Source organism: Onychostoma macrolepis, chromosome 06 (assembly GCF_012432095.1).
Source record: "Onychostoma macrolepis isolate SWU-2019 chromosome 06, ASM1243209v1, whole genome shotgun sequence".
Taxonomy (NCBI): Eukaryota; Metazoa; Chordata; class Actinopteri; order Cypriniformes; family Cyprinidae; genus Onychostoma; species Onychostoma macrolepis.
This window is the reverse complement of record NC_081160.1, coordinates 8,808,232-8,821,071: the sequence shown is the minus strand read 5'-3', so window position 1 is coordinate 8,821,071 and position 12,840 is coordinate 8,808,232. Positions and strand designations below refer to the sequence as shown.

The following is a 12,840-nucleotide window of genomic DNA, read 5'->3' as shown; positions in this document are numbered from 1 at the left end:
ATTGTCCTATCCTAACAATACATCAATGGAAAGCTTATTTATTTAGCTTATTCAGCAGATGATGTAGAAATTTCAATTTTGAAAAATTGACACTTATGACTGGTTTTGTGGTCCAGGGTCAAACATATATATATATTATTTATCTTGTATAAGATGCATTTGGTTGAGTTACGCTGCAGTAAAGTGCTTCATTGTAGTATCACGGGTGATTATCTCTTCAGCACGCAGCGTATGCAGTACAAACAACAATGCAGAATATTAATAACTATGACTGGGACTGTCATATACATAAAATTATAATGAGAACACTATTTTCACGAGTTCACCCTTACATCTAATCTGATAGCAAATAGTAAGCATATTTTGGCGTGCTGTCCTGGGGGAGGGCTCCAAACCCGGAATATGGCCCAAACCCAGAGAACTCCCCCTATCCCTAATATGGAGTAAAAATAGATTAGGGGTGAGCAGTTGGGGTGGAGGAGGGATGCTGGAAAACTGTCATTGGACAGAGGTAGGCAGGCTTCATATATATATATATATATATATATATATATATACGTAATGTGCTCATTAGGATAGTTAGCTAAACGAGTTGCACCTGTGCCAAATTAGTTGATTATCTGATCGTGCTCCTCCCGAACCTTGTTAATAAAACATCATGTAATAAAACTCTGTGAATTTTTAGAGTTTAGTTGCTGTGTTTCTGTACGTTGATGCGTGAAGAATGCATCCACAAACAGAGTTCATTCAGAGCTGTGCAGACACGCTATGTATTCGGGGAATTTTGTGTAGATAGCCTATAAGTCGTAATATTAATGTTATGTTGTATAAATAACGAAGCGTATTCTATATGAGATAAAGGAGTTAAGTCCCATTGATTAAAAACCTGCTATCAAATGCTTCATTCTACTGGTCATCTTCAGCGTGCGCAGCTCAAAGAAATGCAGAACATTAATAACTAGGCTATTGTCATATACATTATAATGAGAGCACTATTGTAAAAAATTTTGTAAATTCTTAGGGTTTCGCTGACGGTTCGCTGACGTTTCGCTGACGTTTCGCTGATGTTAACTATCTTTAAATCAAAACATAAAACATTATTTTTGTATCTGCGAGGCGCCCGTTACACATTTCCCCTGTGTGTTAACATCAGTATTTATGACTGTTGAATGTCTGACTACTTGACTCTTGGTAATGTATTTTACCCCCCGCCCCCAAACATATGATTCGACTATCAGTCGACTATGAAAACCCTTAGTCGGGGACACCCCTACAAATTAGTATTATGAGTGTAGAGAGCTATACAACTACTGTGGATAGAGCGGCTCAGATCATTTGGTCTTTTAAATTTAACGAGAAACATTTTTGAGTTCATATTGAAATCTCTGACTTTGTTGGGATCTCTTTTGAAATGCATTAAGACATACACAAATACAAAAGATTAGTTGGCTCTTCTCTCAGGAAAATTAAATAAGGAAATATTAGAAGGCATGGCTTTATAACATGCATGGCACAAATTCAGCAAAAGTCTATGTCTAATGTCTATGAGAATGACATTAAATAGATCTTTCAGTGGGTGATCTGTCAGTTTAGTCAAAATAAACTGTTTAAACGTGATATTGTTTTATGGGTGTTGTGTTTGCAGCACTCTAGTCCTGAGATAAAGTGGGTGGATGGAGGACGTCCTCTTTTCAAAGTGTCTACACATCTGGTCTCTACTATTTACACTCAGGTTTGACTATACACACACACACACATATAGGTTCCTTATTTATCTAGTCCCATTCTTTAATTTACACATGTCTTTTCTCCTCCTCAGGATCAGCACCTGCACAATTTTTTCCATCATTTCCAGAGTATGCAGTCTGGTGCCACCTGTCCAACTGAGGGTGAGCTTGTCAAATACCTCAAGGTGAGCATAGAGAAGTTGGATGGTAGGATTTTTCTGCATTAATTATTCTTATCATGGTAGGCTGAATGACAAAACGTTACCCATAAATCTCCAGAGTCTTCATGCCATGGAAGGTCATGTTATGATCAACTTCCTGCCGACTATTTTAAACCAGCTGGTTCATGTTCTGACCAGCACCAGTAATGAGGATGTCGCTGTAAACACCACCAGGTGAGAGAATAGGAGTCACCAAAATCAGAAAATGCTGTCTTTCTCATTTGGTCTCACATGCCCCTTTGTTGTCCATCTGTCTCCCCTGCAGGGTCATGGTCCACATTGTTGCTCAGTGCCACGAAGAGGGTCTAGAACACTACTTGAGGTCCTATGTGAAGGTAAATCAAGTTCTGAAATATAAAGCCATATTTACTGCAATATACACTGTCATTCTTTTTGCAGTTTCTAAAATAGACCTTGTTTACATGATTTTTTTTCTCTGTTATTCCAGTACGTGTTTAAAACAGAGTCCTATACAACCAATAATAGTAAGACGGTCCACGAGGAACTGGCCAAAGCCATGACATCCATTTTAAAGCCTTCAACCGACTTCCTAACCAGCAACAAGCTTCTCAAGGTAGTTTTGTTTTAAAGTTTCTGTTTTAAAACTTTTAAATCTCAACAATTTTGTTATGAGTCCTATTTGTCAATGGTTAAAATGTTTACTTCGGTATTTCAGTATTCGTGGTATTTTTTTGAAGCCCTGGTGAAGTCAATGGCACAGTACCTGATGGAAAGTGGCAAGGTCAAGGTAAACACAATTATATGCCTCAGTAAACTCTCCTTTACTCAAAATGCACCTTTACTTTACTACTTTACCACAAAATTACCATGATAACCATAGTTTTTTCAAAATATCCTGGTTAAAACTTAGTATCTCTGCTGAAAAAAAACAATAGAACCTTGCTCAAAACACAATAGAAAATGTAATGATTTTAATGGTTATAATGGGAATTGTATTGGTTTTAATGGAAACTATAATGGTGTCTACTGGTATGTGATGGATTCTATTGGTGGGATGTTAAATCCTATTGGAAAAATGCCTGAAACACACTACAAAAAGGAATTTTGTAATGGTTTTACTAATGGCTTATAATGGTATTTTAATGGAAACCATTGGAATTTCTGTGATGGTTTCTATTGGGCTTCTATTGTTTTTTTTACCAGGGATATGTTATCAACAAAGGAAATTAACCAAAATAAAAAGATTCTGAAGGCTTCTTACTCTCCTGAAAGAGACCCTGTGAGGTTAACTGCAATAACTGTGGATTTAGGAAACTGTTTACCATGGTTTTTGTAAGGGATGCTGTATTAGGTAGCTTACCATGTTGCTTTTATTAATTTTCTTAGCTGTCCAGGAACCAGCGATTCACAGCTTCGTTCCACCACGGTGTGGAGACACTGGTGAACATGCTGATGCCCCACATCACACAGAAGTATAAGGACAATCTGGACGCTGCCCGCAATGCCAACCATAGCCTGGCTGTCTTCATAAAGGTACAGCCAGTTGATTTTATACACTGAGACACCAATATTTGATAGTTTTTTCTGCAAAGTGGTCTCTATGAGACATCCTGAGTTGTATTTGAAGGCTTGTATCATTAATGACTATTTGAGTTCATTTAACAACAGTGTCTTCTCACTATCTGCCCAACAGCGCTGTTTTACCTTTATGGATCGAGGATTTGTCTTCAAGCAGATAAACAACTACATCTCCTGTTTTGTACCTGGAGATCCCAAGGTACACATAACAGCATAGTTCCATGAAATTGTATAGTTATAAAAAATGCTAAATCTTAATCTGCAATTTAATAGCAGCGGTAACACTTTATAATAACTTCCATTAATAAATCATTAACAAACATTATATAATTCTTAACAGATCATTAGTTAATATACAGTATATTCACATACACTAGCTGGAAATATGAGATAATGTGCTTGTTAATGTTTACTAATAAATTGATTAAACATTACCTAATGATTAACAGATCATTATTTTATGTCAATTGAAATGCTTTCACGTATCATTAAGCTTTCAATTTATAGATCATGTACTTTTTAAAAATCTTCAAATAATTTTGACAGATTGTTTACAATGATTAAAAGCTTAATTAATAAATCATTAACAAACATTATAAAATGCTTAACAGATCATTAGTTAATGCTTACAAATGCCATAAATTTCATTTCATATGATCATTCACTTTTTCAAATTTCAAGAAGTGCATGATCATATGAACTGAAAGTTTAAGTAAGCATTTTAAACATTTTTATGTTTAAAAAGTTTATTAGTAAATATTAACAAGCACATTATATCATGTTTCTAGTAATAACATGATATAATATAATAGGTTTGGGGTCTGTACGATTTTTTAACGTTTTTGAAAGAAATGCTCACTAAGGCAGCATTTTTGTTGTTGTTGTTTTGATCCAAAACACATTAAAACAGTAATATTTAAAATATTATTACAATTTAAAATAACTCTTTTCTGTTTTAATATATTTTGGTGGCAACGCTGAATTTTCAGCAGCATTACTCCAGTCTTCAGTGTCACATGATTCTTCAAAAATCATTTTAATATGCTGATCTGGTGCTCAAGAAACATTTGTTATCATTATCAGTGTTAATTATGAACAGTTGTTCTGCTTAATATTTTTGTGAAAGCGTGATAATTTTTTTTCAGGATTCTTTGATAAATAGAAACTTAAAAAGTTATTAGATTATATAAAATTATATATATTTTTTTAACTTTTGATTAATTTAATGTGCTGAATAAAAATATCATTTTCTTTTAAAATAATCTCATTGACTCACTATAATCTAATATAATATAATATAATATAATTGTGTCTCTCTGTGTCTTGCAGACGCTGTATGAGTTTAAGTTCGAGTTTCTGCGGGTGGCGTGTAATCATGAACATTACATCCCACTCAATCTGCCCATGCCTTTTGGGAAGGGCCGCATTCAGAGGTTTCAAGGTAAACATACAGCAGTATTTTACAGCACACTGTTGTTGAAATAGTCTAAAACATTGTCTAGCATCTCTCTTGAAAGCTTAAGTTGTTCATCAGGAGAATTAGATTTAATAGAATTCTTCTTCCCTCCCCATGTGGCTTCTGTTCTTTGGGCTTTCTGTACCTTTTGCTCATATGATTGTCTTCTGCCGTCCCTGTCCACTGTTTCCTCTTTCTTTGTGTGTGCTAGCTTTTCTGTGTCACATTAAGGAGACTCATGCGAGAAGAGTAGGTGAGCAGTCCTGCTTGCCAGGCACTGAACAATGTTCATGTGTCTAGTCTTAATGACACAGTCCATGTCTCTCTTCAGTGTCATAACTGCTATGATGGTTTCGTTCCTAATGTGGAAGGGACCTACTCTGGTCTGTCTTACATGTGTTGATGTGCAAAATAATCTAATTCATTCATAAGTCTGGATGATTGATTGGGTGTTTAAAACCGTTCTATTTACCTTTGTTTTTTAATAACTGTCTATGAACTGGCTGTTGAGTCTGTCTGTGAAATATCATCTTGTGTATGTGTGTTTATTGTGATTTACTGTACCAGTGAAATTGTAATTTAAAGTGCATAAATCAAATCAGTGCTCTTGGTTTTATTATAAAAAGCTGTAGAGCTGTTTTTGTTTAAGGCATTGTTAAACATAAAACAGCATTTTTCTCAACTAGTTTTCTTTGGTCTTTTAAGCAGGATATTTAAACGCAGTTTTAAATTAGCTGGTGGTTACGTTCAATGTTTGTGGTGTAATGTCTTTCTTTCTCTTTCTTTTCTCTGTGTCTTCATAGATCTACAGTTGGACTATTCACTGACTGATGATTTCTGCAGGAATCACTTCCCGGTGGGTTTGTTATTGAGGGAGGTGTGTGGGGCCCTTCAGGAGTTTGGGGAAGTCCGTCAGATCGCCATTCAGGTTCTCAAGAGTCTGATGATCAAACACACATTTGACGATCGCTATGCCTCAAAGGTCAGTGCACAGTTGCAACAAACCAAAAAAGTTTAGAAATTAAGGGTGTCTGCACTAAGGGTTCTCTTAATTTTGTAACTGCCTTACCACCTTACAGTGGCTTAACAAATAACAAAAAACAAAAAAAGTATTAATTTCTTAGAAAAAGAATAATGAACCCAAACTTTTGAGTGGTAGTGTATTGAACATTATCTTATTTTGTATATTTTAGTTCATAGGAGCTGTACTTGTACGCCAATTGCCTATTTAAAAAACAGTGCCCGGAAGCACTTTCAAGATTGCCACGGGGTGAATTGACTTGCCTTAAACAGACATTGATTTTAACTGGTAAATATCGAAGCTGTGTATCTGTGTATGTGTACACAGAGTCAGCAGGCAAGGTTGGCGACGCTCTATCTACCCTTGTTTGGGTTGCTGCAGGAGAACGTTCACAGATTGAATGTGAGAGACACGTCTAATTTTAACACCAACCAGGTGAATGATCTTCCGTACTTTCTTATCGGTCTAATATTTACAATATTTGAGCAACCCTTACATTTCATATGCCATCTCCTCAGAATGGGCGAGATGAACATCTTGCCAGCATCTCTACAGTAACGCCTCAAAAGCCTGTTGGCAACCTTGACAACAGCCTTCATAAAGATGTATTTGGGGTCATCTCAGGAACTGGTGAGTAATGAGCAAATCAAAAACTACCAGCAACTCAGGCCTTTCACCTTCTAGCATTAGTGAGATTATCAGGAGATGTTTCTGTGAATGATTTCATTATTCTGTGCGTAGCCTCTCCTCACACCTCTACGCCTAACATTGGCTCTGTGCGTCACGCTGACTCTCGAGGTTCTCTGGTCAGCACAGACTCAGGAAACAGCATCCCTGAGAAGACCAGCTCCCTTGATAAGGTAAAGTTGAATAACAGTTATGATGTCCATCAGGCCTAAAATAATCTCTTATCTGCATTGTTTAAATAGAATCTCCTGCTTTCATAATATGTACTTCGAAAAGCACTTTACAAAATTAAAATGGATCTGACTTTGTCTTTAAAAACAATGTTAAATGGATGTATTAAATGTTCAGGGGGAGTTCCTTCCTCCTCCAAATGTGCTCAGGGGGCCTTTAACTGGAGCTGTGATGTATTCACATTTCCACATGTGTCTAATACATTACATGAACATGTGAGGTCATGAAACATCTGTTATGCTGCATTTCTCACTCCCTGGGTCATTTCTAGGCAACAGTGCCTGAAAATTTCAGTTTTTTTTTTTTTTTTTAACATCTCAATTGAAAAGAAATCACATTTTACTAGCAGAGCCAAAACCTCCATAGACATTGGTGTTTTAAATAGTATATTATTAAGCAAATAATCCCAGAAATACATACTTTTGTTTTAAAATACATTAAAAAAAAATCTTTAAAATGATTCAGGTTTTGTATTACTTACTAAACAAAGTTAAATATATTGAAGTGTCATAAGGATGCAAATGGCACCATACTGCTTTTATTCAGCTGTATTTAGAGTAAGACATGTAGCTGTTGCTAATAAGTTTCCCTTAATCATTCCTGACTCTTATTCTCCCCTCTCACCCTTGACCTTTGACCTCTTAGCCAAAAGAGAGGTTTACACGTAGACACACCCTCACCGTGTTGCCCCTCCCCCTTGAACCAGAGGACTCCGCCCCTCTCAGCCGGGCAGCCAAACGTGTCACAATGGATTTCTCACTGCTTTCAAGCCCTGCCCTCTACGATAATGACACTAACAGAATTACTGACACCATACAAGTAGAGCAACCCTAGAGTGTCCCCATCTGGGGAGTGTGTGTGCTTCCATCTCTTTAATCTTTTATACATCATGAGGGTGTTGCATGTCTTTCTCATATTGTATTTTTCCAGCTCTGTGCATGTGGTGGGGTGTTTTTTGCTCACTTAAAGTCATTTAGGGGTGAACAGTGAAGCTTCCAATGGCCCACAGTGTGCTATGATGTGATATTATGATATTTTGTCTTCCATTATATACTTTATGCGTGTGTGTGTGTGTGTGTGTGTCTGTATGACAGACCCAGTCAGCCTCCGCTCTGGGTAGCTCTATGCTGCGCTGTGATAAATTGAATAGAGAAGAAATCAAAAACCTGCTCATGTGTTTCCTCCATGTCTTAAAGAGCATGTCTGAAGGTAAGAACATCCACACATGGCTTTAATTTTCAAAGTCCACGTACCTTTGTTCATGATTGTTCTCACTTTTGATTATTTTTCCAGATGCCTTATTTACATACTGGAACAAAGCCACAACCTCTGAGCTGATGGACTTTTTCACTTTAGTAGAGTAAGTCATCTAGACTGGTACTAATCACATCAGAGCATCAGAGTACTGAGGTCCTGTAACTTAATACTGAGCACTCAGTTCATTTCTCTCTCTCTCTCTCTCTCTCTCACACGCACAGAGTGTGTCTACATCAGTTCAGGTATATGGGGAAGAGATTCATTGCCAGGTAAAAAATGTTTTGCTCCTACCAATCTAAGAATTCTTAGAAGTCTTTGAATTTTGGTGCTATAGTAAATCATACGTATTTTGGCGGGAACATGAAGTACTCATATTTCTGTTAAACAGGATATTTATGCCAAAACATTAGAAAAAATAAGTATCCTGATTAAGACTTTCAATTTACTTTTGTGGAAAATCAGGGAGCATTAAGGCCATTAAGTAAACATTTTTTTTGTTCAAAAGGATATTTGCCAAAACATTTAAAACATTTATCCTAATTAATCAAATGCATCAATTTAGAACATTTATTGATTTAAAAGGTAGTACTACATAATAATATGAATGATATTTTATTAATAATCAAATAAAATTATAGTATTCTTATGCATAATGTATTGAATAAATGTCTATTGTGTATATACATAATATTGGATACATTTATTCAATACATTATTTATTCAATGTATTTTATATATGTATTTATTCACTTACTAAATAAAGTTTTTAATACTGTTTTATTGTTATTTGTTGTTTTATTATATTTTTTATTATTGTTTTATTGTGCATTATTTTCTTGTCATTACTTGTTTTGTGTATATTTCTTTGCAATATTACATGTAAACATAATCATGCTAACAAGATACTTTAAATTTAATAATGCATTGAGGATTAACTAATTTGGGCCAGTGCTTAGTGACATGAAAAAACAAAAACTATATAATTACCTGCAAGGCCACTTTTTCCAATGTCTGTTCAAAGATTTCTTTGTCTGTCACTACAATGTAGCCTAATGTATTTGAATTAACCTCATTTGGTGGTAATAATTAGTAATGATCAGTAATAATGTATTAATAAATGTGATTCATTGTGAATCATTTTTATTAATTATCAGTTCATAGATTTAAAAATTAATAATAATCTGGATGTCATGAATGATGAATTCACTTACATTTTTTAATCAGTTGATAGCCCTAGTTCTAATTTTATCACAAATGATTTTACCAGTTCTCATCTATAAAACTAGAGATGCAAACACAAGCTCAAGACCACCACTGCTATCTCATATCTACCTGTCTCTCTCTAGCCTTTAACACGCACTCACACATACATGCATACACGGCATCAAGTCCTACACTACCTTGAATGACGCTACTCCTTTATGTGTATGTTTTATTGGCTGAAATGCTGGCGAGGGTTCAGTTAGTCAGTGATACTGTAGCATCCTGGCACCCCTGAACAGGGTAAGAGCTGCTGTGTGCTTTTGAGTGGCCTTCACTAACAGCATGCTGACTCATTCAACTAACTCACTGCTCTGTGTGTATGTGTGCTGAGACATTTCCACATTCATGCTTTCTCAATAGTCTAATAGGAAAGGGTTTTGTGGTATCCGTTTAGATATTTTATCACCTGCATGTGTCCATTCAACACATCTAGTACAATAATATGCTCACACCAGTGTGCACATCATCACATTTCCTGCTCTTTGTCCAGTGGATAACCAGTCACATGACTAATGGATGCCAACATCTAATGCACTGTATTAACATCTTTTATAAACCATCTACACCATCATGTTGGTTTATGAGCAGTAATACAGGTGCAACTTTGTGGCATATCATATTTATATAATATGATGTAAGGAATATACATTGTCAGAAATAGAGTAGAAGTCAACCATAGTGAATGCAGGTGTTTTAAAGGGGTCATATCATGATAAATCAAGCTTTTGTTGATATTTTGAAATAAATAAGAATTTCAAAACTTCAAAATGTCCAGCAAAAGCATCTGTTGAAACTAATCTAGAAATACAGTCCTTGGTCATTTCAATCCGACCTTGATAGTTTCTGTATTGCACATTTTAGTATGGGTTGTTTTGTGAGCCTGTCATAAAACAATACAAGCTTTGCAAATATGCTTTTATCGAAGAATAGATAATGCAAAATATATTGACTTGTCAGCAAAAGTGCTGATCATTTCTTAAGTCAGGGTACACTGCCATTCAAAAATATTAAACAACAGAACTGTTTTTAACATCGAGTGTTGCGTAAGCTTCAAATCAGCATATTAGATTTCTATTAATCATATTAGATAATGTGACACTGAAGACTGGAGTAATGGCTGCTGAAAATTTAGATTTGCCATTATTTAAATAAAGATAACATACAGAACAGTTTTAAATTGTAATAAACCCCAAACTTTGGGAAAATACTGCAAGAGAGTATGGAACGTGGTCTAAAATAACAATTTAAGCGGGCCTCATGACATCTATGACATGACCCCTACATATTTGCATTTTTATACTGTATGTACATGATTGACAGCTCACCAGATCTCTAATAAAGGCTTTGTTTTCCCTCAGAAGCCAGGATGGGGTGGGGTTTATGGCTCAGGACAGGAAGTCGTTGACTCTTCCTGTTTCTCGTAACAGAGGGGGCGTCATGCACACACGCTTACACCAGCTGGGCAGCCTGGAGAACGCACACACTTTCAACCACAGTAAGACACATTAACACACATTCATTTCTTAATTACTCATCATCCTTCACAACCTCTCTAAGATGAACATTTAGAAGAATTTAATGTGCTTTGACAATCATGAAAGTTACACTGTCTGAGAATTTGTTATTGGGATCTTTGTAGACTAACCGGTAAGAGCTTCTTGGGTTTCAAGGGGACCGAGAAGCATAGTGCTATGCATATTCTACATGCCATCCTTTGCACCATCTTCAGTGCAGAATGAATTAAGTGTTGTAATCCAGTTGTTTTTCAATCCTGGTTCTGAAATACTCTAACAGTCTTCCAGGACCAGGCTTGAGAACCACTGATGTAGTCCAACCAGAGACAGCAAAGCTATACTGAGAGGCCAAAGCAGCTTATCTCACTTCTGATCAGTTTAGTTATTAAATGATATGATCTTTCTTTTCCGCTTTCTCCTCCAGCGTATTGCCATGGTGATGCTGACGCGTGTCTCCTGGAGGCTAACGTCTCAACGGAGGTGTGCTTGACTGTGCTGGACACACTCAGTGTCTTCATTATGGGCTTTAAGGTATAGACATCAAGTGGAAGTGTGTGTTTACTAGTACAAGTCAAAGTTCAGTTCTTCCTTGAAGCACTCTCATATTAAACCATGTATCCACAGACGCAGCTGTGTGCAGATTTGGGTCATAACCCACTGATGAAGAAGGTTTTCCAGGTGCACCTCTGTTTCCTTCAGATCCCCCAGTCAGAGACGGCACTGAAGCAGGTCTTCACCTCCCTACGTACCTTCATTTACAAGGTAATCAAAAGAGCCACCCTCACTGTTGATTCATGGGATATGAGAGAAGAAAATCCCCAATGAATACCCTGACAGTTTACAGTTAAAAATGGTTTATTTATGGATCAAACAAGCAAAATAGTCAAGTTTTTAAAATTCAGTATTTTCTGATATATTTCCCTTCAAAGGGATAGTTCACCCAAAACTGAAAATTCTGTCATCATTAACTCACCCTCAAGTGAAACCTGAGTTTCTTTCTTCTGTTGAACACAGAGGATATTTTGAAGAATGTTGGTTTCCAAACAGTTGCTGGAAGCCACTGACGTCCATAGTATGGAACAAAAAAAAATACTATGGAAGTCAATGGCTACATTTCATCAAAACATCAGTGAATTTACTCTTTCCGCCATTGATTTTAGTATTCAGATCACATAATTGGGTAATAAAATGTCCAACATAAGTGTGATATGATGAACACATAATAGTGTTGTTCATTATTTTGTTCACAAGTCTCATGTCTTTTTCTGTCTTTCTCAGTTTCCCTGTACATTTTTTGATGGACGGGCGGATATGTGTGCCTGTTTTTGCTATGAGATCCTGAAGTGCTGTAATTCCAAACTGAGCTCCATACGCAGTGATGCCGCCCACCTGCTCTATTTCCTCATGAAGAGCAACTTTGAGTACAATGGCAGGAAGTCCTTTGTCCGCACACACCTGCAGGCAAGAGAGGGATAAGAGGGGGTCAAATAAACGCCAGAAGTGTCAATCAAATAATTTTTTTAACAATTTTAAGTCATCTAGCTACCCCCTTGGAGATTTGATGAGGCCCCCCTAGTGGGTCCCGGGGCCACTGGTTGAGAACCACTGACTTAGAGTGACCTTTTGCAATCTAGAATCATTACTGGCCATTTTTGTACTTGAAAAACACAATCTGGCTGAAATACCTGGCGATTTATTTGAAAAAAATTTTCTCAGGTGGTGATTGCAGTGAGTCAGCTGATCGCGGATGTCATCGGGATTGGAGGGACACGATTCCAGCAGTCACTGTCCATCATTAATAACTGTGCCAACAGTGATAAAACTGTAAAGGTAAAATTTGAAATTTCCATTTATACAGTATATACAAAATACATATTATTATACTGTAGGTTGCAATCTGAGTAAATGCTGGAATACCCTACAT

The 12,840-nt window shown here is 36.4% G+C and overlaps 1 protein-coding gene across 9 annotated transcripts in view; it reads left to right on the top strand.

Moving 5' to 3' along the window:
- The window catches only part of dock9b (dedicator of cytokinesis 9b), an 83,797-nt gene that overhangs the window by 58,711 nt on the left and 12,246 nt on the right, over positions 1–12,840 (top strand). For 4 of the 9 annotated variants that reach the window (XR_009271680.1, XM_058778616.1, XM_058778612.1 and 1 more), the window contains exons 22-42: positions 1,646–1,732; positions 1,820–1,912; positions 2,007–2,122; positions 2,214–2,283; positions 2,397–2,522; positions 2,625–2,696; positions 3,296–3,442; positions 3,603–3,686; positions 4,817–4,928; positions 5,747–5,925; positions 6,292–6,399; positions 6,483–6,594; positions 6,706–6,824; positions 7,977–8,091; positions 8,176–8,242; positions 8,361–8,408; positions 10,761–10,897; positions 11,341–11,447; positions 11,541–11,678; positions 12,195–12,377; positions 12,633–12,746. Coding sequence is in view for 8 of the 9 variants with exons in the window: in XM_058778616.1 (XP_058634599.1) it covers positions 1,646–1,732; positions 1,820–1,912; positions 2,007–2,122; positions 2,214–2,283; positions 2,397–2,522; positions 2,625–2,696; positions 3,296–3,442; positions 3,603–3,686; positions 4,817–4,928; positions 5,747–5,925; positions 6,292–6,399; positions 6,483–6,594; positions 6,706–6,824; positions 7,977–8,091; positions 8,176–8,242; positions 8,361–8,408; positions 10,761–10,897; positions 11,341–11,447; positions 11,541–11,678; positions 12,195–12,377; positions 12,633–12,746 (2,334 nt within the window). In the remaining variant the exon portion in view is untranslated. The other 5 variants (XM_058778620.1, XM_058778617.1, XM_058778614.1 and 2 more) reach the window with 4 other exon arrangements.